The sequence below is a fragment of the Pongo abelii genome, chromosome X, assembly GCF_028885655.2.
Source record: "Pongo abelii isolate AG06213 chromosome X, NHGRI_mPonAbe1-v2.0_pri, whole genome shotgun sequence".
NCBI lineage: Eukaryota > Metazoa > Chordata > Mammalia > Primates > Hominidae > Pongo > Pongo abelii.
Window position 1 is genome coordinate 161,271,066 of NC_072008.2, and position 27,335 is coordinate 161,298,400.

The 27,335-nt window shown below is 43.6% G+C and overlaps 1 protein-coding gene across 1 annotated transcript; it reads right to left on the bottom strand.

Annotated features, from left to right (window-relative positions):
• Positions 1–942: 942 nt before the first annotated feature.
• Positions 943–27,238, bottom strand: MPP1 (MAGUK p55 scaffold protein 1). The gene is made up of 12 exons (NM_001131503.1): positions 27,007–27,238; positions 14,683–14,826; positions 14,310–14,388; positions 13,524–13,609; positions 12,482–12,550; positions 8,766–8,962; positions 7,643–7,749; positions 6,605–6,685; positions 5,788–5,868; positions 3,892–4,094; positions 3,522–3,596; positions 943–1,623 (listed from the first exon to the last, which is right to left on the bottom strand). Exons 1-12 carry the CDS (start codon positions 27,106–27,108, stop codon positions 1,447–1,449), a joined length of 1,401 nt encoding a protein of 466 aa, NP_001124975.1. The 5' UTR covers positions 27,109–27,238; the 3' UTR covers positions 943–1,446.
• Between the last annotated feature and the right edge of the window lie 97 nt (positions 27,239–27,335).

Sequence of the window (27,335 nt, forward strand, 5' to 3'; positions counted from 1 at the left end):
CCTTTATGTTTTCTGGTTTTTACATTTTTGTTCTGTATCTTACACAATCCACCTTGGGCCCTGTCATCTGATGTGAGATCAAGTACTCAGAGGCAGTGATTACCACAAAACCAGTGATCTCTAGAAGAACAGAGGAGGAGAGGGTTAATGTATTTATACATAGTGGGCCTGGCAGGAGGGGGGCAGGGTGAGTCGGGAGAAGGAAGCTGAGGGTGGGGACATGCAGGAATCTGAAGGCCTTGGTGACAGATTAGTGGAAGAAAGGTCTAGGGTTGCTTCCAATTTGGTATTAAGAACCAAGAAGGAGGCCGGATGCAGTGGCTCACACCTATAATCCCAGTGCTTTGGGAGGCTGAGGCGGGCAGATCACCTGAGGTCAGGAGTTTGAGACCAGCCTGGCCAACATGGCAAAACCCATCTCTGTAATCCCAGCTACTCGGGAGGCTGAGGCAGGAGAATCCCCTGGAACCTGGGAGGTGGAGGTTGCAGTGAGCCGAGATCCTGCCACTGCACTCCAGCCTGGCAAAACAGACGTCGTCTGTCTCAAAAAAAAAAAAAAAAAAAGAAGTAGCACTCTTGGATGCAGTGAGGAGAGGCCCTGAGCTGTAGCCATATCATGAGCCAGGCGTGCAGAATGGACCCCAGCCCTGGCTCAGCGACCGGCCTCCACTGTACCACGGGACCCCAGGCTTGGATTTTCTTTCTAAATATGTGCCCACAGTGAGCTCTCCCCTAGATACGGCAACCTTAGGGGTGTTTTTCTACATGGGCACTAGCCAGTAGAGACCTGCAGTGGGGGCACAGAGAATGGGGACTCTTCCAGGGCACCACTGTTTATCATGTGAACACAAGAGAGGCATCTTGTGTTAATGCTGTTGTCCAGGAGCTTAAGTGAAATGGGCCACATTTCTTTTTGTGTGGAAACCCAGAGTTACAACGTCATTGGCATTTCAACACAGCATTTTTATTGCTTTTGAAGGCTTCCCTAGAGCAGACATCATTCTATTGCACAGATGTGTCATTTTGGCATTCATTATAGAAAGTTGCAGTTAAAAACGCTTTCTCCAAAATAAAAAGACAAATGAAATACCCAGCATATACAGTTGAAAGCAAAGGAGGGCAGGCTTTAGAGGGATGGGGTCCATTGCTTTTGCTGTGCATCATCCTTGATTAGCAGTTACATTTTGGTAGTACTTCTTACCCCCAATTTCTAGAAATCCTTTTGAAATCCAGATCAGTGGGGCCCCATCTGTCAGGAAGATCAAATCCCAACCCTTCAGGAGCCTGAGCAAGAAGACTGAACCCTACTGGCTTAATTAGGATAGCTGCAGAGAGCTGGAAGCTGACACAAAACTAGTTGGAGCAGCCCTGTTTGTCTTAAAGCAAGGCGGGTGGAGTTCCAAATGCTGGAGAGGGGCATACAGTGGGTTCCCCCATTCTACAAGCTTAGTAAACCCAGGAGACAGGCACCCACTGTGGAGAACTGCACGCTTGGTCAAAGGCTTCTTGTAATTTCTTAAGGGTTTCATCAACACCATTATTGACCAGTGAGAGGTCAAAGTAGTGAGCGTACTGGCTGCGGATGGCCTCAGAGTCCTTCTGCAGCTGCTGCAGGGCTTCTGTCTGCAAAGAAGAAAGCCACAGATGAAGCAAGCTGCACCACCCCCAGCCCAGAGAGGCCAGTGACAGATTTTAAACAGCAATTGTTAGCGTTGCTCAGCTGTGCATCATACTTGACAAGTCAAATTCAGAAGACACTGTGAAAGAATGTTAATGTAAGGCATGAAGAGGCAATCTCAAAAGACCATGGCAATTCTCAGAGGATCTCAAGCTAACCCTGACTAATTAGAGTCCTCTGGAGGACCAATAGCTATGCAGAGACAGCATGGACTTCACCAGCATCTCCCACTTAATGCCCTTTGAACATGGAAGAGCCATTTCAACAACCACCAGAGCTGCAATCCTAAAACAAAGGTGATTTTGTTGTTTTGTTTTGAGACAGTCTTGCTGTGGCCCAGGCTGGAGTGCAGTGGCACAATCTCAGCTCACTGCAACCTCCGCCTCCCGGGTTCAAGCAATTCTCGTGTCTCAGTCTCCCGAGTAGCTGAGATTATAGGCACGCGCCACCACATCTGGCTAATTTTTGTATTTTTAGTAGAGACAGGGTTTTGCCATGTTGGCCAGGCTGGTCTCGAACTTTAGACCTCAGGTGATCCGCCCGCCTCGGCCTCTGAAAGTGCTGGGATGACAGGTGTGAGCCACTGCACCCAGTCAGATAAAGGTGATTTCTAATCCCAGATCACACCTGTCATCCCAGCACTTTGGAAGGCCAAGGCAGGACGATTGCTTGAGCACAGGAGTTCAAGACCAGCCTGGCAACACAGTGAGACCCCATTTCTACAAAAAACAAAATTTAAAAACGTGTGTGTATATATATCTCAGGACTCTGTCTTTGACCTAAAACCAAGCAGCCATGAAAGACAAATCATGTAACTACATAAAAGTAAAAATGTCTGCATAGCAAAAAGACACGCCAAATTGGAAAAAAAAAATTGCAGCTGATATTACAAAGGGCTAATTACCCTAATATAGACTTCCTATAAATCAAAGGTCAATAACTCAGCAGAAAAATGAGCTAAGGACATGACCAGATAATTCTCAGAAAAGGCAATACAAATTGCTCTTCATATGAAAAAGTACCTGATCATCTCTTTTAGTAAAAAAAAAAAAAAAAAAATGACATACTATTTTTCCCTCCAGTAGACTGGCAAAAAAAGAAAACTCTGACAACATGCTACAGGCAAAGAGAAACAAGCACTCTCACAGGTGGCTGGAGGGACTATAAATCCTAAAGGAGCGCAATTTGGCAGTCCCTGTCCAAATTCTAAGTGTGTGTGCTCTTGGACCCAGTGATCCTACTTGGGGTTTTTCCTACAGATATATTTGCACACATATGCTATATGCACAGAGCTATTGATTGCAGTAGAAGACCATGCAGCTATAGAGAAAAAGAGTTCCTCACACCCTGGTAGGGAAAGGTGTCCATTGTTCAATGCAAAAGCACAGTGCAGTAAAATGCATGGGTAGGGCTGGGCAGAGGAGCAGCGTAGGCTTTTTGATACATTCCTGGCCTCTCTGTCTTTCCCCACAGCCACACTGCACCCCAGGGCGGGTTCAGTGCCACCTCTGCCCATCACAGCTTTCCCTGCCAGAGCCTGCATCCCACCAGTATCAGGATCTGTTCAACTGTCCATCTCTGCCCCTGGAACTGTGTGCCTCCGGGACAATGACTGGGTCTGGTTTGTTTTGTCCCTGTTACCTAGCATGGGCACTGGCCTAGCTAGTGGCTTAAGAGCTCGAATGAATGTGCATGCCGTTTGGCTTCTTGGCCCTGGAGGAAGAAGCCCAGCTGGAGCTGTGACCTCCAGCCAGCACTCTGGCCAATGACCTGGACTGAGGTCCTAGTCTGGGCAGGACCGGAGAAAGTGAACTCCTACCCATCCCGCACAACCTCTCCTCACCTGAGTGCCCTGGTCAGTAGGTGCAATGAACACAATGAAAGGTGAAAGTTCTGCTGTCCGAACAATTTTCAGGGTCTAGAAAAAAAAAGAAGGGGGGGAAGGAAGAAAAGGAAAGTGAAAAAAAAAAAACAAAAAACTACATAGCTGTCATAATGGATTCCTTCTAATAAGCAGCTTTGAGTTTTACCCCAATACTACTTTCCATCGTTCCCAGTCTTACTGTTCTTGTTCCAGGCTGACCCCATTAAAAGTGCTGAAGCAATCCTGAGCCCCCAGAAGATTCCCAAGGAGCACTGTCTTTTTCAGCACTCTCTTCGCCATCCCTCGTGTGGCTGAGCCCATCTGTCCCTGCCCTTCCATGCCTACCCACCTGGGGCTCAATGTCAAGGATGGCAATCTTGTCCTGCTTATGAATCTGGTGCACTGTTTCAAATTTGGTGCCAAACATGTTGCCTTGGTAGCTGCCAAACTCCAAGAACTCATTGGCAGAGATGTTCCTCGTCATCTCCTCTGTTGAGATAAAGTGGTACTCCTTCCCATCTTCCTCACTCTTCCTTGGCGGCCGTGTTGTATCTGTGTACAAGAACCCAAATCCCCGACAAACTCCAGGTCCTCACCCTTTCATGAAGGCTTGGACCATGGTGTCTGTATTGAAACCCTAGCTGCCTTTGGTACATTGACTTTAATACAGGGGTTCCTCCCATGGGCTCCTGAAGAGCTGATGCTAGAAAGTGATGCACACCAGGAAATCCCTCCATCTGCCCAGGACACATTTAATTTTTAAGGGGCAAAGCCTAACATAGAAAATTCCTGTTATCATTTTCCCTAAATGAAGTTACATCTCTCAAACTACCAAATCTAGGAATATTGAAACTTAGAAATGAAGATAGCGGAAAATATTTTAAAAACAGATCTACAGACTATGGTCAGGATTTCTTGGAAATATATTTAAGGTTTCCTTTTCATGACTTGAAGAGTACTTTGGTTTAGTTTCAGCTCATGTTGTTAAAAGTTGGACTGTTTTCTATTACTCATATAAATTGTCTAATCAGTAAAATATGCTCCAGATATTGTAGCTTGAAACACAATCCTCCCAGCCTCCCCTCTTTCCATCTTCCATTGACTGCCTCCTTTGCCTTCCGGATCACACTTGTCTCTCAACTGGCCCCTTCCCCTCAATCTACAACCACGTGTGATTCTCTTGAAGGAGGAGCCTGTACTGGTTATTTCTGCTTCCCCACTCACTCCTGGAGCCATCTGCTTTCTGCTCCTAATGCGACACTGGAATAACTCTATGTCCCTCCAGCAAGGAGACAACTCTCAATGATCCATGTGTAAAAAAGCAAAAGCAAAATGAAGAAAGAATAAAAAAATACTAATATAAGGTTTAGAATCTATTTTGATTAGCAGTACAGTAATTCCTCACTTAATATTATTATCAGTAGGTTCTTAGAAAATGTGACTTTAAGTGAAATCACATGCAGCTGGTCCTTGACTAACATGGTTTAGTTCAACTTCATTTCATTGTATTGTTGATGAGTAAAAAAACTGGTTCTTGTTATATGTCATTTCACTTAAAGTCACAGTCTTCGAAGAGCCTACTGACAATATTAAGTGAGGAATGACTGTATTTCTTTCTGGGAACATACACAACTATACCATGCAGCATTACTTCTGGGAATGGAAGTTATCAAATTCTCCACCTGATCACTGGCGCTACTGTTCTCCATATCTAGGACTGCTGTTGAGATAGTTTGGGCCTTTCCTAGGCACTGCTTTGATTTAGAAGACATTCCATGAAAATGAGAGGCAGCCTGAACATCAAGAGTGGGATAGCTAAGGAAATCCACCAAGTACATCCACTTGGTGGACTATAAAACCGTTCTCAAAGAGAATTAGGCAAATTGCAGAGGAACATGAGAAAATGTTTAAAAAGTAAAATGACAAAGTTATATGTATAAACTTTAATACTTAGTAATTTTTAAGGCAGTATAAAAATGTTTACTATAGCTTCTGTTATGTAGACAAACAGCACGAATAACAATAAGAAAACAGTTATTCTGTTAGGTGGAGGAATTGTGGGCACAAATTTTTATCTTTCCATATTTTGTTTAGTTTTAATAATCATTTAAAATAAAATAATTAAAAAAAAATAAAATAACACTATGGTATTTCAGATGGCGAGTGGTACTGTGATAAAATGTGCTACTGATGCCCCGTCCTTCAGCCTGTCACCTCCCCTCCAAGGTGCCTAAGAGCTACTTACATGGGACAGGGTACACAAACTTCTCCGGGTTCTGGCTGAGCAGGGCATTCTTAATGTGGCTGCGACCCACCCCACTGGCTCCTGTGTAGAGAGAGAAGAACATCTTTTGGGGAGGGGAGAGAGGAGCGAGGATAAGATATGGATTTTCCTCTCTTGGCACTCAAAACTGCCAACAGGTGAACATGAGTTGGGGTTGCATCTAGGCTGGGGTCCTTTTTTTCCATTTCGGGGAGAAGGCTCTTTCTGAGGACTAAGGGTTGGGGCTCAGAATGTAACTGTCACTTCTGCAGAGAAGCCAGCTGACATATGAGGTTTTCTGTTTATTTTCTAAAATTTCTTCAAAATTAATGGAACTGAATTTAAGCCAGTGTTTTTACCAGAAATTTTACCAAAACTTTAATGTAGACCCTCTAACCAACTAAAGTTTCAACTCTAAAGACAGGAAGGTGAGCAGCCCGCCAGAGGCAAAGCCTACATACCTGGGTTTGAAGCAAGGACTTATTCTGTTTCAGGTCAGAGTCACTGCTTGGGGGAAGGGAGCTTTAAAAAGCGTATCACTGCCAGCAGACAGCATGAAACCTAACCAAAAATAATTCGGTGCTAAATAGTAGAGAAACTTGTAAGGTTTAGTTTCACTTGTGAGGTGGACTCAGATGGGGTGCACGTGAGGATTCAGAAAATTCCTTACACCTGCTCTATATGGAGAACCCAAGAGACCTGACTTCTTTTCTTCCTCACTGCCTTTTTTGGGGGTGGGCACGTGATGCAGGCAGGAAAATAAAGACAGAAATGTGCAAATGGGGCAATGAGAAGATACCGATCAGCACCAGGGTCTTCCTCTTGAATGCAGGGAGCCGAACGACTTCCTCGTAGGAAACAACATCCAACTGATCAAAAACTAGAGACAAAGAAAACCAAGCAGTGTTCATTACCAGAGCTGGGGAGAACAGTGGTCCACACTCTGAAGTGGGAAACCCTCGCGACATCTCAACGAGCAGGGAGGAAGTGACTAGAGATGAGACCAGGGAGGTTGGTGTGGAGGAAGGACTTTGGACTGTATTTTTAGTGTGGTGAGGGAATTTTGAGCAAGGGAGTTTATCTAACTTTTGGACCCTCTCTTCCTCCTTGCTCTATCTCTCTGAGCCAACTTTTCTTGTCTCCTGTCCTCATTTCTTCTCCATAGTTTCAGTATCAGATGTTCCCTTGGCACTTAGAGCTGAAGAATGCCAATGCTATCTCTGTTCTGCCTGAACGTCCCTTATCTTAGAAGATGGTGGTGCTATTGACCCAGCTGCTCAAGATAGAGACCTGGTGTCATCCTGACTCTCCACCCCCTTACCTGCCCACAACCCAAGACTGCCACGATCATTCCCTGGCTGGTGGTGTGCATGTGACATCTCAGAAAGAGAAATGCAGATGGAAAGCTGACCGTGTGAATTCTCTGCTCAAAACCCTTCACTAGCTCCACAGTCTATAGTGCAAAATTTAAAACGCTAGTGAGGGTGCACGAAGCTCCCTATGACCTGGCCCTGGCCTCTCCCTCTGGTCTGTGTTCTTGCCTCACTTCCCCTCTCCCACCACATCTACTTCTGTGTGAGGGGTGGGGTGATGAGCAGGGGTGGGGTGATGAGCAGGTGTGGGCTGACCACTAGTCCTCCTTTACATCCACTGGCCTGACTGCGGCAAGCTTGTGAAGATGGATTCAATAAAAAGAAACCAGAAGAAATGACATGCTTTCTGTAGAATGCGCCTTCCGCTGCACACTGCACCACCTCCCCTTTTCTGCTGGTTACAGAGACTGGGAAACACATGAATGCTGCCAGGAGCCTGGGGCAAGAAGGCTCAGAAAGCTTACTCGAGCTGTGCTTAGCCAGATATTTGTCTTTGTACTTCTTCTTCTTCCCAAAGGGACTGCAGCTCGGGGCTTCGCTAGGAGCTGACTGAGCCACACTTGCCACTCGCCTAGTAGGAAAAGACAATCAAGGGGTCAGCTTTCCTCTCCCTCCCCTCATACCCCCCTCAGCCACTCATTCTCTAATGGCACCCCCTTCACCCTCTGAGTGTCCATTACAGTGGGAGATAATGTGTGCAAAGCACCCCATACACTGTTTGGTGCATCTTGCACTGTGCCCTGCCCTCAGTCAGGGACCTGGCTCCTTGAGTCTGTGTCATCTAGTACCTGTCAGCACATTCTGGACACAACCCACAAACAACTCTCTTTCTTTGGTCTAGACCATAAAGGTCTCAAACCTTTATGACCCTACCTCACTCTAAGAAATACACTGTACATTGCAAGCCATTATTGCACATACATCTATAAACAAAACACATACACACACCCCACATATATATCTAAAACAACTGCTTCACAAAACAATAACTTGTATTACTACATGTAATATATTCTAATATTTCTATTCAGTGTCAACCCCACAATGGTTGTAATCTTTACACTGGGGTAATTTTGCACAGGCAGAGGGAGGCTCAGTGTTGGATGTCTTATCAGTTGGAACTGTTTTGTGAATTTTTCTGCCATTCCTATGATGTAACCAGGACTAAGTGAGCAATCTGACTCAGGGACAGGAATTATTTCTTCTATGTACCAGGAATGTGCCTAAAGGACATATACTTAAATGCGACTGTTTTCTGCAGGACTACAAGGAAATCCCAGAAACAGCATGGCTGGTAGAAGCGCACTAGCTTGGGAAACAGGAGACCAGGGAAGGCTCAGTCCCAGCACTGTCACGTGCTTGGTAACTATGGGGAAAACGTTTAAGGAAGCAAGAGGCCCACATAGGAATGAAGAGCTATTTGGGCTCCCTTGCCTGTAGTTGCCTCTCAGTCCAGCTTATCAACGCATGGTTAACCCTCCCCCACCCATTATGCCAGGAAATCTAGGAGGTCTCCTTGGTTGAGAAACAGAAACTACAAACAAAATGACAGATTTTCTGAAGCTAAGTTATTTGTGGCAGGCTCACCATTCCTGCAGCTCAGGGGAAGGGATCAATCCTGCTGACTCCTTGGAGGAGCCTTCCACTCGTCCCTGCCACCAATTGCTGTCATCCTTGTTGATAATCTGGATAATGTCCCCAGTAGCAAACTTCAGTCCCGCCTCCTTGCAAGGGATCAGATTGTCCTTTTTGGGATCATAGTCAAACTGTGCTCTCATGAACATCTAAAAAGAAGGCAAAAGGAACTGCAGGCAGCAGCTTCAAAAGAAACACCAGCATCAGAGCATGTCCTGCTGTAGACAAATGGGGTCAGGATGGAATGAACAACAGGGAGGTAAGAATGGTGGGGGAGCACCCAAGAAAGAGAAATTGAAATGCTGAAGTGATCGTATTTGCGGAGGGGTCAGAACGAATCCGTTTAACAAGAAGGCATGAGAAGCCGGGCGCAGTGGCTCACGCCTGTAATCCCAACACTTTGGGAGGCCGAGGCGGGTGGAACACATGAGGCTAGGAGTTGGAGACTACCCTGGCTAACATGGTGAAACCCCGTCTCTACTAAAAATACAAAAATTAGCCGGGCGTGGTGGCGTTCACCTGTAGTCCCGGCTACTTGGGAGGCTGAGGTGGGAGAATCGCTTGAACCTGGGAGGCGGAGATTGCAGTGAGCCGAGATTGTGCCACTGCACTCCAGCCTGGGCGACAGAGTGAGACTCTGTCTCAAAAAAAAAAAGAAGGCATGAGATGTCTTTCCACGTCAACGTGTCTGCAGTTATCGCTGGATCTGGGTCGTCTGTCTCAGTACAGGGCAGCTACTCTTTGAGATGTATGTTTCCTTGAACAACTGTTTTCACAATTGAAAATATGGACACTCATATATCTATCAAAGAACTTGAATTTATTATTGAAAATTCTCTTCTCCTGCTCCCAAACACACACACACACACACATACACACCCCTACCTCATTACTTCATTGACAAATTTTCCAAGCATCATTTGAAGAAAGAAGGCTAATCTCACAAGAAAACAGATTATAGAAAATGATGGCACTTCCCAACTCATTATAAGCATGATACCCAAATCTGACAAGAATCTTATAATTTCTCTCTGCAACAGAGATGTAAAAACCCCAAACAAAATATTAGCAAGTCAAATTTAGTTATGTATAAAAAGTATAATAAATCACAACCAAACAGGATCTAGTTCAGCAATATAAGAAGGTTTACTACCTGAAGGGCAATAAATTCACCACATTAACATAAAAATGGAAAAATATCATATGATCCCCTCAATAGATGCAGAAAAAGCCTGTGATAACATTCAAAACCCATTCAAGATTAAAATTCTTAGCAAACTTGGAATAGAAGGGAGGTTCTTTACTGCGAGAAAGAATACCTACAAAAACCCTACATCCAACATCATACTTCTCAGTGAAAGATTAAAAGCTTTTCCCCCCCTTTTTTTAAAGGACATGGGTCTTGCTATGTTACCCAGGTTGGTCTCGAACTCCTGGGCTCAAGCAATCCACCCGCCTCAGCCCCCCAAAGTGCTAGGATTACAGGCGTGCGCCACCACACCTGGCCAGCTTTCCCTTTAAGATGGAAAAATAAACAAAGATGTCTGCTATCATCACTTCCACTGGGATACTGTGAAGATGCCTCTTTTATCCAAATTGATATGTAGGTTTGACACAGGCATAAACAAACAGTCCAAAGGAAAAGAATAAAAAGTTCCAAAATAGACCTGTAAATATTACCCATGACAAAAGTGACAGTGTACAGTAAATGATACTGGTTCAATTGGTATCCATATGGAAAAACTGGAATCTTGACCTCTTACCTTACAATGTATATAACAATCAATCCCAGATGGGTTGTGGATCCAAATGTGAAAAATCAAACAAGTAAGCATTTAGAAGAAAACATAGGAGAATATCTTCTTGACCTTGTGGTAAGTAAAAACTTTTAAAACAAGACATAAAAAGTGCTAATCAGAAAAAAGTGGTAGATTGGATTTCATTAAAATTAAGAGTTTCTAGTCATTAACAGGAACCATGAAGAAGAGAACATACTTGGGATGCATATGACAAAGGACTCTTATCCAGAATATATGAGGAACTGCTACAAATCAGTAAGAAAAGCCTTGAATTGGTATCTTACAAAAGAGGATATCCAAGTGGAAAAAAATCATATAAAAAGGAATTTACCCTCATTAGTCATTAGAGAATTTTTAGAATCACAATGTGACACCACCATCAGGATGGCCAAAGGGCGACAAAAAACCAAACAAATCAGACAATGCTAAGTATTGGTGAGAATATAGAACAACCAGAACTCTCATACTGTGCAGCTGGGGATGTAACATGGTTCAGCTACTTTGGAATACTATTTGGCAATATCACCTAAAGATGAAGACACATATATCCTACAACCTGGCAATTCTACTCTCAAAAGAAAGGCATAGATGTATGCACAAAACACATGCACAAAAATCATATGACTTTTCTCCATTTTTCTGTTAACGTGGTGAATTTATTGCCCTTCAGGCAGTAAATCTTCTCGTATTGCTGAATTAGATCCTGTTTGGTTAATGGCAGCACTATGTAAGACCACAAAGCTGACAGAATAGATTAAATTGTAGCATGTTCATACAATGAATGAATGAGAATGAAGCAATATAGATGATTCCCATAAACATAATACTGAGTGAATAAAATAAGACACCAAAGAATTCATACTGTATAATTCAATGTTAATACATTTCAAAAAGGGGCAAAACTCATTCCTGCTGTTAGAAGTCAGGGTTATGGTGGGCCTTGAGGAAACACGCATGGTGAGGGGACGGCGGTCTTAGGCATGGGTGTACTCAGTTTGTGAAAATTCATCCAGTTTTATACTTGTGATTTGTGCCCTTTGTTGAATATATTCCCATATATGCCAAAACTTCAATTTAAAAGTTTACTTAAGAAAATTATACCACCACAGTACAAGTAACCTGCAATAGAAACTTCAGATTTATTCTTTTAAATATCTCCTTCTTCCACATTGACTTGCCATGGCCCTGTCCAATCTATTCCTCTACTGGCTGATGAGCTATGTGCGAACTGGGAACCATTTCTCTTTATATCACCTCCATGTGCTAGCACAGTACTTTGTACATGGTAGACCCTCAATAAATTGTGAATAAATGCTCAACACATTCTATCTATCTTTTCTTTCTTTCTTTACTTTGCCACTATCAATCACGGGGCTTTATTATTGCTCTTTTAAAAATCATTTGCCAATTTGCTTGGTGAAAACTGGTATCTCATGTATATTTTAATTTGCATTTCTTTGATGACGGGTAAGATAAAATATTTTTTCATATGTTCAATGCTCATTTGTAGTTTTCCTCCTGTGAATGATCTCTTCATTCCCTTTACCCATTTTCCTCTTGGAGTTGTATTGATTCCACCTGTAGAATACAATTACCCTCTCCCTTCCTACCTGACCGCTAGCAGCAAAGGCTCATTCAGTAGTCGTCACTACTGTCGTCACTATGTTCTCCATTGAGGAAAGGGGAATGAGCTCCTGTATTTTATACCAGGCACGGAATAATGGGACCCTGAGCCAAGCAGCTACACACTTGTGAGATACTTAGAACTTAAAGTTAGACTCACATCCCTTATAATCAAATTTCAAAGAATACAAGACAACATGGCCCGACTCCTGCCATCATGACAACAGAGAAAATGGTGCCACCCACCTGTAGTGCAGGAAGACGGCTTTGCTGGTTGGGAATTACTTTTAATGAGATCATTCCTTTGGTTTCTTTCTATTAAAAAAATGGACATAAAATTGTACAGAAAACTAAGTTGAATGATGTGATCAAACTTTGATCATTCATTCAAAGTTCCAGGTTTTTTTCCCCAGCAACCATCTTTACATTTTGAGATTTTGTAGGACAATTCCCCCTTTAATACAAAAGTGTCCTGTGCCCCATAAATCTGCATAACAATATGAAGACATGCAAAGAGTAACAAAGAAAAGCTAACGAAAGACTTTTCCGAGCTGGGCAAGGTGGCTCACGCCTGTTGTAATCCCAGCTCTTTGGGAGGCTGAGGTGGGCGCATCGTCTGAGGTCAGGAGTTCAAGACTAGCCTGGCCAACATGGTGAAACCCCGTCTCTACTAAAAGTACAAAAATTAGCCAGGCGTGATGGTGGGTACCTGTAATCCCAGCTACTCGGGAGGTTGAGGCAGGAGAATCGCTTGAACCCAGGAGGCGGAGGTTGCAGTGAGCCGAGATCACGCCATTGTACTGCAGCCTGGGTGACAGAGTGAAACTCCATCTCAAAAAAAAAAAAAAAAAAGACTTTTCCTCCCCACTCTTTACCCCGAAAAATCCTGAAGAAGTTCCTAAAAATGAACTATGGCGCATATATATCCATGCCTTTCCCCATACCAATAAAAGCATTACAAATATTTACATACATTATACATACATGTGTATTGTTTGTTTTTAACAAAAATGGGATTCTACTATATATGTTATAACTTGCTTTACTTCATTTGGCATTACTTCATGGAACACCAGATTGATGCTCCGGGTTATTTGCCCTGCTTTAGAATTTTACTAAATAAAGGCAGAAAATTATCATTTCTTACACAGAATAAAGACTAGCAGTGAAAAGAGCCCCCTCAAGAAAGTATAAATACTTTGACAGAGAGATGAGGTCACTGATACCAATGTGGATCAACACTTATGGAGATAATGGAAGGTCTTCATCTAGCATAGAAAATACCCACCATCGCCTTCTGCAGCTGATCCACTGAATGATTTGTCACATTTGTGCCATTGATTTCTAGGATCTCATCCCCCACGTGAAGGGAGCCTGCCATGAAATGAAAAATCAATCCACAAAAGAACAAAAGTTCAAACAGGAGCTGTCAATGTAACTCAAGATACCATAGAAGAGAAACCAGGATTTACAGCATGTTATGAAACAGATTATGTCAAATACTCAGGATTGAAAACATTTGACTTGACAGTTTAAGATGGTCTCATCCTCCTTGGCCTCAGTAGTCCAACAGCACAATAAAACACCTTGTCCTCAAATTCCTGGAACTAGAGTGGCTACTGACTCCAGACTATGACACAGATGTATAGACTAAAAAGAATAACAAAGCAAGGCAAAGAACTCAGTACTCCTCTTTCACCAGCAAGCTCCATGTTTCTTTGTTGTTTAGCTCAAACCCCAAAATGCTACCAAGTGGTATTGCTGTCCTTTCCAAGTCTAATGCAATGGGTGACATGTGGCAATTGCTCAAATATTAACTTACTAGAAAAATATTGGTATAAATAGGTGTGAAAGAAGGCTCAGATAGGGAGATGGTGGCACTGGGCAAGTCACATAGAGATCTTATCATGTACTGATTCTACAGAGCCAGTTATTAAGCCACAAAAAGTCTCTTGACACACTCACAAAAATGCTACCAGTTTGGAGGATTATAAGCTTCATGCCCCACACCACTGAACAGGGAGTAAATTATTAATCCCTGAATCAAACCCCACCCAGAACTCCCACAGAGTACCTTGTCTATGGATCATGCCACCATGAAGAATTCTGGCCACCGTACATGACTGTTTTTCATTCAGCTTCAGAGTGATTCCCTGAAATAAAGGCAACGGCACGATAAGCTTTATTTTAAGCTCTTTCTGAGGTTATTTTAGAAAGAACTTATGGCAATTTCTCAGGAAAATATTTTCCATTTATACCCAGAATAGTCCTCAACTAGAACAGGCATGAAGCCTGCTTTGAGGAGGAATTTGAGATAAGAATGAAAAGACAATTTTGGGGTTGGCCAATTCCCTAACTCCATGAGCAGCCTCTTGCATTGACTCTTCTGGCCCAGTGACTCATGGGGCAGAGAGTAACTGGTGGGCGACAATATGACGAGGGATTACCATGGGCTCTTCTGTGACCTTCTCAAACTGTATGAGTCGCACTTTCCGCACCTCCTGTCCCTTGACCTGGGCAGGGCTACCTGGGGCAGGAGACCCGTTGGTGTACATGTCCTCGGTCACAGTATTCAATGGATGCGATACAGCCTGTCAAGTCAAAACAACAAAGCAATGTATGAAATCAGGAGCAAGGCCCACAGCCAGTCCACAATCTGCAATTCTAACATTCAAGAGGCTCTGAAAACTTATTTCATAAGTTTGGCCTCATTCTTATTTGAATTGACATGAAGCTGTTTGTAAGCTTTATTTCTCCAACTTAATAGACATGTTAGCCAAGTGTGGTGGTGTGCACCTGTAGTACCAGCTACAGTCCCAGGGCAACAGAGAGAGACCCTGTCTCTAAAAATAAATAAAATAGACATGTTTATCTAGGTTGCTGCAGAAATATTAATGTGCCTTGATTTACATGGTGCTTCCCTGGATCCTGCTTGGGGTATTACATAATATATAACAAAATTAGAAAGATTCTGAATCCTGCGGCTATATGGGTGTTACTATAAAATTCTTTCATCTTTTTGGCGCCATTCCAAGAGCAGCCAGTACTCTTTAAAAAATATTATAAAATTTAATTTTTGAACCATTTGAGAGTAATCTGAAGACTTTATTCTCCTTTACCCATAAATGTCTCTATATGTTAGGAACGAGCATTTTCAAAACTGAAAATTTAACATTGACACAATATTGTCATCTGCCAACCCTTTCAAGAATGTCCTTTATAGCTATATATTTCTTCCCAAGTCCAGAATCCAACCTAGGACTTTTTGGTCCCAGAATCCAATCTAAGACCAGAATCCAATCATGCATTTCACATTTCCTCACGCTTCCTTAATTTGGAAAATTTCCCCAGCCTTTCTTCTTCTTCTTTCATGACCTGTTATTTTGTAGATGTCTCTCAGTTTGGGGTTATCATCTGATGTTTTTTCAAGATTAGACTGGGATTTTGCATTTTTGGCAGGAATTCCAGGAAAGTAGTGGTGTGCCCTTTCCAGAACAACACTATTCTTAAAAGCCCAAACCTGAAAATATCCCAAAAGTCCATCAACAGTAGAATGGATAAACTGAGGCATATCCAGTGGATACCCCACATCAATGGGAATGTAGCTACACCACGACACGGTAGATCACTTGTGGATCAGTCTCACAGGTGATCACTCTCTTTTCCTTAAAATGCTCCTTCTCCATTTGCTTTGCTGGTCTTTCCTCATCTTACTGATCTGTTAATGTTGAAGAAGTCCAGGGCCTGGGGTAAGAGCAATCACAATGGGGAAAAACTATGGAAACCTCTGAAAATGATCCCTGCCCACCCCAGATAAAATATTACATCAAAAATAATATAGACACCTGGAGGAGGAGGAGGAGGAATAGGCCTGAAGTGGGCTTATGGAAGGGTCTGCTGAAAATAGGGGATAGCTGCATTCCAGTCACACCCAGAGGTGACCCTCAAAGACAGTAGGGAGGGAAGATCTTCCCAATAGGCAGAACTGTGAGGAGTGTGCCATTCACTGTGTGGGGAAGGAGAAGGGTCCCTAGATGGGAATACATGTATTCCTGAGCAGTGTCCGCTGGCCTGCCCAAGGCCTAGAAAAGGACTAGAAGATGAGAGACAAGGAAGTCTGGAGTAGAGGCTTACATCATTTCTAAGGGACTCTGATTTCTAAGTAGAAACTTTGATAAGATGGTGAGGTTTGGGCCAGGTGCAGTGGCTAACACCCATAATCCCAGCACTTTGGGAGGCCAAGGTGGGGAGATTGCTTAAGCCCAGGAGTTTGAGACCAGCCTGGGCAACATGGTGAAACTCCTGCCTCTGTAAGAAATTTTAAAATTAGCCGAGTGTGGTGGTGCAAGCCTGTGGTCCCAGCTACTCAGGAGGCTGAGGCAGGAGGATTGCTTGAGCTCAGGAGTTGGAGGCAGCAGTGAGCCACGATCACACCACTACACTCCAACCTGGGCAACAGAGGAAGACCCTGTCTCAGAAAAACAAACAAACAAACCAAAAACATGGTGAGGTTTGAAGCAGTGTTTGCTATCAGGTGACCTCAAATGAGGGAAGTACTGAGAAAGAGAAACTGCCTTGTCTAGCAACTAGAACTTCAAAAAACTCACATGACACCAAGTCATATGACATTGCTGTTATAACAAAATTGTCTAAGATAGGCTTATATTTAAAAAATTGACTTATGATATCCGGGATACACCATGTAGGTATGAAAAGGAAGTTATGAGGGTAATCTTGAAGATTTATTGTTAAGCAAAAAATAATAATAATGTGATGAAGGGTATACTAGCTTCATCATAAACAGTGAAAGAATGATTATATTCATATTTGCTTAAAAATCCATAAATCGGCCAGGTGCAGTGGCTCACACCTGTAATCCCAGCACTTTGGGAGGCTGAGGTGGGAGGATCACTTGAGGTCAGGGGTTCGAGACCAGCCTAGGCAACATAGTAAAACCTCGTCTCTACAAAAAATAAAAAAATTAGCCGGGCATGGTGGCGTGCACCTGTAATCCTAGCTACTCGGGAAGCTGAGGCGGAAGGATTGCTTGAGCCCAGGAGGTCAAGGCTGCAGTGAGCTGTGATTACGCCACTGCACTCTTGCCTGGGTGACAGAGTGAGACCCTATCTCAAAAAAATAAAATAAATGAAAATACATAAACTATGTCTGGAAGGAGACATAAACAGTGGTTGCTTCTAGGGAGAGGAACTGGGTGGCTATAAGATGGGGTGAGAAGGAAATTGTTTTCACTGTGTGTCAAGTTATACCTTTTAAATTATGTATTATGTGCTTATGTTACTTTAATAAAAGAAATTAGTAAAAGAATTTTCCAAAGTGATTGGGACTCAGGTTCAAGTACTTGTGTGGATCTTGTCCTGCCTCAAGCTTGACCCTGTTTAAGTAAGAGTAAACGGGAGGAGGGAAATAGAAACCCACAAAAAGTCATCGGGGTGAAGGATTTCTTTCTCTCTTTTTTTTTTTCCTTTTCTTTTCTTTTTTTTTTTTTTTTTTTTTTTTGGGAAAAGAGTCTCACTCTGTCGCCCAGGCTAGAGTGCAGTGGCGTGATCTCAGCTCACTGCAACCTCCGCCTCCTGGGTTCAAGCGATTCTCCTGCCTCAGCCTCTCGAGTAGCTGGGATTACAGGCAAGCGCCACCACGCCCAGCTAATTTTTGTATTTTTAGTAGAGACGGGGTTTCACCATGTTGGCCAGGCTGGTCTCAAACTCCTGACCTCAGGTGATCTGCCTGCTTCAGCCTCACAAATCTGCTGGGATTACAGGCATGAGCCACCATGCCCGGCCAGGATTTCAACAGCTTTCTAGAAGACAGAAAGCAGATGGAGGAATGACCAAGGAGAGTTGAGACAGCTAGAGCCTAGAATGTACATACAGGAGGCACCAGCCAAGGGGATAACTGTGGCCTCTGCAGAAAACAACAGATTCAGGGCTCAGAGACCCCCAAAAGAAGTGTCTTGTGGTTCTTGTGTCATTGGCCAGAACTGTGGAACACGGCCGTCCCAGCTAAAAAAGAGGCTGGGAAGATTAGTTTAGTTGAGCATCCTGCCATCCCAAACAAGATCAGGGATATGTAAGTGAGAAGTGGGATGTTGGATCGGCAACCAGTTATAATAATATAAAAACCACTTATTGATTTTTACTTTTTAGAACTCACTTAGAAACAAATCATGAAACAAATAACAGACTGTAAATATCAGCACCATGACAATATTAAGGTACACATGTACATGATAGGAAGTTGGCAGGTAAAAAGGGGAGAAAAATCGAAAGGAAGAGGCCTGTAATCTTGTTCTGCTACAAAGTGGGGAGTCAAGAAGTAGGATCTGCATTGGTTGGACAATAAATGAAGGAATGAACGCATTATTTAAAGTTCCAAGCCAGGTGTGGTGGCATGTGCCTGTAGTCCTAGCTACTCGTGAGGCTGAGGCAGGAGGATCATTTGAGCCCAGGAGGTCAAGGCTGCAGTGAGCTGTGACAGCACCACTGTACTCTAGCCTGGGCAACAGAGCGAGACTCTATCTCTGGAAAAAGAAAAGAAAAAATCTCCAAAGCAGAAGTTGCAAACTATTTTATTTCGACCACATGTCTCTGTTTTGTTTAGTAAAAATCAGGAGACTCCAACTTCTTTTTAAAGTATCAGAAGATCTGGCATCGCTCTCCAGGTGGCCCCAGCTCTCACATTCCCTACTGATGCCTCAGCCAGAAGCCAGTGTTGGCTACTGATCACCCTATACCTGGGGTGTTATTTTTCTTATACACAAGTGCTTTCACTCACTTGGTCCATGTAGGTTACCCTAAAAGCACGTATAGATGACTTGACCTTTTAAAAATCATTTACATGATGGAAAGGTACAGACCCATGAAAAGCTAAAATAATTTTGAAAAACAAGACAGTAGGAAGACTCAGTCTGCACAGTTTCAAAACTTACTGTAGTATAGTCTCAGTAAAGACTACGTGGTATAGACATACAGATCAATGGAACAGGATAGGGAACCCAGAAACAGACCCACAGAGATATGCCCAGTTGATTTTTAACAAAGATGCAAAAGCAACTCAATGGTGCTGCAGCAATTGGAAACTCATCACCAAAAAAGGGAAATGCTGACCTGAACCTTACCTTCTAAAATGGATATGCGCTTACACGTAAAGTGTAAAACTAGAAAATATTTTTGAAAAAAATAGAAGAAACTTGTCAGGATCTAGAGCTAGGCAAAAAGTTCCTATACATGACACCAAAAGCAGGATCCATAAAAGGAAAAACTGGTAAATTGGACCTCATCAAAATGAAAAACTCTTGTTCTTTGAAAGCCCACGTGAAGATTGTGAAAATACAAGCTACAGACTGGGAGAAACACTTACAAACCACATATCCAATAAAAGACTGGTATATAGAATATAAAAAGAGAGTGCTCAATACTCAACAGTAAAAATGAACAATCTAATTAGAAAATGGGCAAAAAACATGAATAGATATTTCACCAAAGAGGATATATAAAGATGATAAATGAGGATATAAAAAGATGTTCAACATCATTAGCCATCAGGGAGAAATGCAAATTAAAACAACGATGATATATCACTACACATCTATCAGAATAGCTGAAATAAAAAAATAGTGACAATACTCATAACTGGTGAAGCTGAGGGGAAATTGGGCATCTCATACATTGCTGGTGGGAATGTAAGTGATATGGCTTCCTTAGAAAATAGTTGAACACTTTATTAAAAAACCAAACACACAAGTACCATAAAACCCAGGGATGGCACTCCTGGATATTCACCTAGAGAAATGGAAATTTATGTTCACTCAAAAGCCTATACATGAATGCTCATAACAGCTTTATTTATTTATAACAGCCAAAATCTATAAAGAATCAAAATACAGGTGAACAGTTAAACTGTGGTACATCCATACCATGGAACACTTCTCAGCAATTAAAACAAAAAACACTATTGATACTAAACAACTTGGGATCCATCTCAAAGGCATTATCCTGACTGAAAGAAAGCTAATCTATCTCAAAACATCACATACTATATGATTCCACTTATATAACATTCCTAAAATGACAAAATCACAGAGACATTGAACAGAGTAGTGGCTGCAAGGGGTTGCGCGGATCGGGTAGGGAGGAAGACAAGTGTGACTATAAAGCGACAGCAGGAGGGAGGTCTTTGTGGGGATGGAACAGTTCTGTATCTTCATTGTGGTGGTGGCTAGAGGAATTTTATTTTATTTTATTTTATTTATTTTATTTTTTTGAGACAGACTTTCACTCTTATTGCCCAGGCTGGAGTGCAATGGCACGATCTCGGCTCACCACAACTTCCGCCTCCTGGATTCAACCGATTCTCCTGCCTCAGCCTCCCAGGTAGCTGAGATTACAGGCATGCACCACCACGCCTGGCTAATTTTGTATTTTTTGTAGAGATGGGGTTTCTCCGCGTTGGTCAGGCTGGTCTTGAACTCCCAACCTCAGGTGATCCGCCCGCCTTGGCCTCCCAAAGTGCTGGGATTACAGGTGTGAGCCACCATGCCTAGCTATGTCATATTCTTCTTATCCAGCTTTATTACAGTGATTGCTTTTTACATGTCAGCCTTTAAATTAAAGACTCAGCAAAGCTTACTAGAGGCAGAACCATTCCAGCTGGAAAAGTTCAAGAGTTGCCATCCCAAAGGTTGGTCTTTCAGATGTGCTTATCTATCAAGACGTTCCTCTTTGCGGTGACTAAGAGTCACTATCAAGCTTACCCAGAAGTTGCAAATGATGACTAAGAAAAACGGAAACTTCCAACGTGGTAACTAAAGTACACACTTGCAACAATAAGTTTTCCAAAAGCAAAGCACAATTTTCTCCACCATGAACTTGTCCCTGAGCCACCCTGTCTTCATGAGACTCTCAGAAAGGGAGGGTCAGTTCTCTGTGACCTCATCTTACAGAACTCCCTCAAGTAGTCCCCATGTCTCCTCATTACTGACATATCATAGGAGAAAAGATATGCAGACATATATTGTAAGTGACATGAGTAATGCTGAACAAATAATAAAGGTCAAAGGTACTAGATTCTATTTCTCAGAGTTCACTTCACAACCTCCACATCATCCTCTCAAAGCAGCCACCATCATCTCTAGTGGATACAGGAGGCCACAGAGCTATGGCAGGCCTGCCCCTGACCAGTGACAAGGCAGGGCGGAAGTGGCTCTGTTAAGGATGACTGCTGGGATTCAGGAGGAGCCAGGGAATAAACACTCACCCAGGACTCCATGTCTGGCCTTTGTTCCGCAGCCTCTGGCCTTTAATCAGACAAAGTGCTGGAGTGGCAATGCCTGCCGCTCTGAAAGCCCCTTTGGAGGAAACATCTGCAGCAGGGTTCAAAGGGCAGAGGCAGTTGCTCAAAGGAAGTTGGAATTTGAAAAGAGATGAAAAACAAACTTGGCAGGGGGCGGGCAGTGGCGGGGGTGAATAGAGCAGGGGCAACTGAAGTTGGCTTTCTAATCCAAACAATTAGATTAAGTGACAGTGAACATAGGAAAGAACAAACATTTGCTCAGCCTACTGTTAGGCTCTTTGCCAACTGCTCCCACGTGGAGACTTAGAAAGCCAAGTCCAAGAAGGCGAGATGATGCCAGACAGCTGCCCAGCAAGCCCTGGCCCCAGGTGCCCGCAAATTCCCTCTCTTTGCATGGGCAGTATCCTATTCCACTTTGGGAAAAAACAAGAGAAACTGAGAAAGCCAACGGTATTCTGAAGTATTAGAAAGAGATTAGCACTGTTTAACCACAAATGACAGGAACTAGGGAGAGAAGAAGGCCTAAGAGCCAGGATATTCTGGCAGGTACTGTCTTAAAATCATACATTAACCAGGTGCTTTGCTTCTCAGGTACTAAATCCATCTGGGAACACATACATCAACTTAAAGGCCAAGTCTCTAGAGACCCCTTTCCAGCGAGCTTTATCTACCCATGCTCTCAGTACACATGCAAAGGCTTTTGCTTCCACTGGGGGAAAAAAACAACAGGAAACTCAAGTAGCACCGTTCCACACAGCAGAAACACAGGGCTGCAGATACCTGGTGCTGAGTCTCCACACTGCCATTAAACCAGTGCCGGAGCTGTGTGCAAATAACAATGCTCATTAAATCAAATGCTCATCCCCATTCTGTGGTCAATATTTGAAGACATGAAATGGTTCAGAAACCTGTCTAAGCTTAAAGGATGAGTAAGCCTCAGACTCCAGAAGTTAAACTATAAGCATGGACTTTGGAGTTTGTGCAGGTACAAGGAGAGAATGCAGGTGCTGTGTCCCTCATATAAAGAATATTCAGAGATGATGACAGGTGCTAAGGAGGAAAATAAAGCAGAAAAGGCCTTGCAAGGAAGATAACTTTTGAGGGAAAACCTATTATGTGTTTTGTTCATGTATATTTCTTCATATGTAAGAAAAAAAGAAAAGCAAGACTCTATGTTACGAAAGTTCCTCTTCCCCTCCTCTGACGTCACTTCCCCTACCCCAGCCAATTTTGGAAATATGGCTATTTAGTCTTGCCTTTCCACACTCCACACCCAGAGAGTTCTTTTTTAGCAACACTGAAAGGTTGGAGACAACTCACTGCTTAGGAGAAAAATCTCTGCATCAACTAATTTTGTCTCCCCTCCTGACACTGTCTCAGGACATTTTTGATTGTCACAACTTAGCGGCGAGGTATTACTTTTTACAACAGAATTATCAGACCCAAAATGTTAACAGTGCCCAGGTTGGCAAACTCCAATTTAAGGGAATTGATCTTAACCTGAAATATCTGTTCCTGGTATTCCATTATACTTCAGTGTCTTGTGTAGGGAGAACAAATGAGTTAGAAAAGAATAGAATGTTCATGATGAAACTCAAATCTACTTAGCCACAATAAAAGCAGATTCTTATCTGCAAGGTATCCTAAGCCCTTCTAGTTTTGAAAAAAAAAGTCATGAAAGGCCCAGGGCGCTGGCTCATACCTGTAATCCTAGCACTTTGGGAGGTCGAGGCAGGTGGATCACCTGAGATCAGGAGTTCGAGGCCAGCCCGGCCAACATGGCGAAAACCTGTCTCTATCAAAAACACAAAAATTAGCCAGGCGTGCTGGGAGGCGCCTGTAATCCCAGCTAGCTGGGAGACTGAGGCAGGAGAATCGCTTGAACCTAGGAGGCAGAGGTTGCAGTGAGCCAAGACCACGCCACTATACTCCAGCCTGGGCGACAGAGCAAAACTCTGTCTCAAAAAAGAAAAAAAAAAAAAAAAAAAAAGAACAGAAAAAGGTCATGAAATTCCTGGAAGTGAAGGACAGGAAAGGCAGACTGGCTGAGACCACACCACGTACTGGGGAAATTGGGCAGAGGACTAAATAATTTGAAAATTACACTTTACTTTCTAGTATCAGTTCTGTGAAAAGAAAAGCCTTGCACAGAAATATTTCCTTTGCAAAGGAAACAGCAAGATCCAAGTCTGGAGCAAAAGTTCTTTCTCAGGTGAAATTATAACTAGTCAGAAGCAGAGTCAGTGATCATGCACACCATAGACTCAACCTCCTGCCATCGCAGAAGGTGCTGCACTCGGCATGCACCTTGGTGTCCGTGCACAGGCTGTTCCCTCTGCCCGGGTACCACTTGCCAGTTACAGCCTAGGTACTGCGAAATGCAAGAGCCCACTGTGCTGGGTGCCCCTCCTTGCTCCACAGCGCTCCACACCTGCCTCTGTCACATCACCACCACATTACTGTATTTGTTTCCATGTCTGCGTCCTTCCTTATTTGCCTCTTAGTTCCAGCAGCAGACCTGGAGCAGGCAACAAACAACACTGTGTCACACTCAGCGACCACTAGCGGAGAGTAATGCTGCATGTGATGGCCTAAGAACCAAGAAACAGGTTTTCTTGGTGGAAATTTGCCTGGAGCCTGACTTATCTGTTAGGTGATTTTTTTGATGTGGGATAGGCCCAAGAGAATTTTCAGGGATTCTCAACCAATTGCTTCAGGTCCTGGGGAAAGTGTTGCTTCAAACAGGCTCGAAGAGAAAAGCAGTATCAGGAATTTTACATCTACTTTTATGTGCATTAATGGATACTGCTGTGAAGAACAAGGCCAGAGAGAGCTAATAAAATTAGTTTCTCCATTAACCTGCCTAGACCACATTGAAAACAAAAAAAAATTAGTTTATCCAAGGAAGGAGATATACTTAAATAGGGGAGATAGGCTACATTCAAACCTATTGCAAAATTACCTTTAGACAACATTTTTTCAGTATTAAATGTGGATTACAATTGGAAGTGAAACTTTATGTTTTGAATCGGTAGCCTTTTTCCATAAAGTGACACCTTTAAATGAAACTTTCAGCAAAATAATTTTATAATTTCTATTGAAGCCAACAACTTCTGCACAGGTTTTCCTGCTTCAAATCTTGCCATTATAGGAAAACTTTCTGACTGCTACTACTGGGCAGGCAGCTCCTAGGGAGATACTGGGTCATTACCCTGGATGTCCCAGTGTGGCTCAAGGTCCTTGTCAAGCATTATCTCATGTAAATGTTGCCACAACCTTCCAAACTTGCCAGTTTCTCTCTTAGGAGAGAAACCTAAGGCACAGAGAGCTTAGCAGCTTGCCCAAAGCCACGCAGCAAGTGAAAGGCAGAGCTTGGTGCTGCAGCAAAGACTGGTAAGAGCCCCAAAGGGAAGGTGAACCTAAAGAAATAAGAATCTGCAGGTTTGTGGAGTCAAGCCACACTTCATCGTGTGAAGATTCTCCCTCAGATGCTCACTTTGGCACAGCTGGATACTATTTCATTCAGGGATTTAGTAAGTTTTCTTATTTGATCTTCTTGAAATCCTTTAATAAAAACCAAACAAATTAGCTAACTGGTAGACTATCTCCTATATTATAGTATAAACTCACAGCCCCACAAAACGTGCTGTTTACTCAGAGGGTGTGCCCACAACATAACACTGGTGGTGACAGGGCCTTTTTTCAAAAAGGCACAGTCTTTCAAGCATGCCCATAAGGGAACACATAGGTTTACATAAGAACCCCGACACAAAATACATCATACTGTAGGATTCTATTTATATAAAATTCCAGAAAAGGCAAATCTATAGTGATAGATCAGTGGTTGCCATCTTCCAGGTGGAGGAAGGTGACTGACTGCCAAGGGTCACAGGAGAGCTTTCTAGAACCTTGAAAATGTTTATTCTTTGTCATGATTGTGGTTGTCATGACATGACTATATACATTTGTCAAATGTCATCAAACTACACAATTAAATTTCATGAATTCTACTGTATGCTAACTGTACCTCAATAAGACTTCCAGAAATAAATAGATTTTTTAAAAATAGTTGAGGCTCAGCCAAGTGAGTACTGATTGTGGGGAAGAAAAAAATCACAAGTCCAAGTTTATGGGGAATCAGGTAACAGAACTTGTAATTTTGTCTCGTCATCTGTATAACAATAGCATGTTTCATGCCTGTATTATTTCTGCACTCATTTAAACCCAGGCTGTTGCAATCCTGATTTGAAATGACAGGCAGGTGTGAATGCCTCACTCCAGTGGCATATAAAGGGTAAGGCAATGCGGCGTAGCAGACACAAAATCTAGCCTCAGTTCTGATGCCCATTACTTGTTTCCTTGAGTTAATGCCACTTAGCCCAAAGAGTCCACAGCTCTACTGCTTGCCTTATGTTGCAGGGATCTTCAGTTTTTTCATCTGTGAAATCGGAGGGTTACTCTAAATCCCAAATGTCCGTCTCTACAGTCATTTATTAATTTAGCAAACATTTCTGAGGACCCACTTATTGGACACTTGAAGTGAGTATGACACGGCCCTGCCCTAGAAGACCTTGTAGTCTAGGAAGGAGGTTCATGCTGTGACTTCTGAGCTTCTGGACATTTTCCCCTTGGGACCTGGCCAGCATGCTGTGAGGAAGACCAAGCCACAGGGAGAGGCTGCTGGTTGATTTTCTGGCTCATGGCTCCAAACGAGTGCCAGCATCAACCTCCAGATGAGTAAGTGAGCCGTGTCCCCACCTGACAGACCCTGAGTGACGACCACCTTGCTGGGCCCAACCAAAACGAACTATGAGAGACAAGAAAATGCTCAGTGTTGTAAACCAGCGAGTTTGGGAGAGATTTGCCAGTAACAGATAAGCACAACCTACCCTTAGGGCATCTTTGAGGACAGAGGTTAATAGCTATTTACCAGCCATCCATCCCTGGAATCTGGATTCCTTGTTTTACCCGCAAATATACACTGGTCACCCTCTTTGCACCATAGCACAAGGGGACCTGCCTAAATGAAGAGGAACAGTGAGTGAGCTCTTTAGAACCAGAAGCTGGCTTTTACAATCATTTCTGCTGACCCAAACACAAGCACTTCAACAACAATCAGGCAGACCTACTCCTTGATGTGTTCCTTAAAGACTTTGTTACTCTGACTTCCGTCCACGAGGAAGTTTTCCTTGACCTTAATAAGCGCACTGTCCAGGCCGCTGCCTCTCCTGATTTCCAACTAGAAGGACTGATCGGGGCAAGGATCCACTGCACCAGCAGCCCGGTACGAACCCGGCCGCGCGCTGGCCTTGTCCTCACCCCGCCGGCTATCGCGGTCTCCGACCTATGGCCAGGACCCGCAAGGACAGGCCCCCCGGGGACAGGGCCCGGGACAGGGAAAGTCCCGAGATGAATGGCCGAGCCCCGGCCCAGCACCCTTGGGACTCGCGGGGCCCGCTCACCTCTGGCCGACTACGCTTCTGCAGCAAGTGCTCCAGGTAGAGGTCGGAGAGCGCCGTGTGCATGCTGCCCCCACTCTCGCCCTCGCTCGCCTTGAGCGTCATCTCGCAGAAGCTGGAACACTGGAACGCAAGACAGGGCAGCGCTGGGAATGAGAGGGCCCGGGGCCTGCGGAGCTGCACAGACGGCGGGAGACGCGGTGCGGCTGGGCCAGTCACCGCCCCGCAGGCGGTGCGCCGGGAGGGCGCGGACGGAGCTCCGCCCACGGTCCGCCCACTCCTGCCCTCGCTCCGCCCACGGAACTCTCCCACGCCCCGGACTCCGCGGCTCC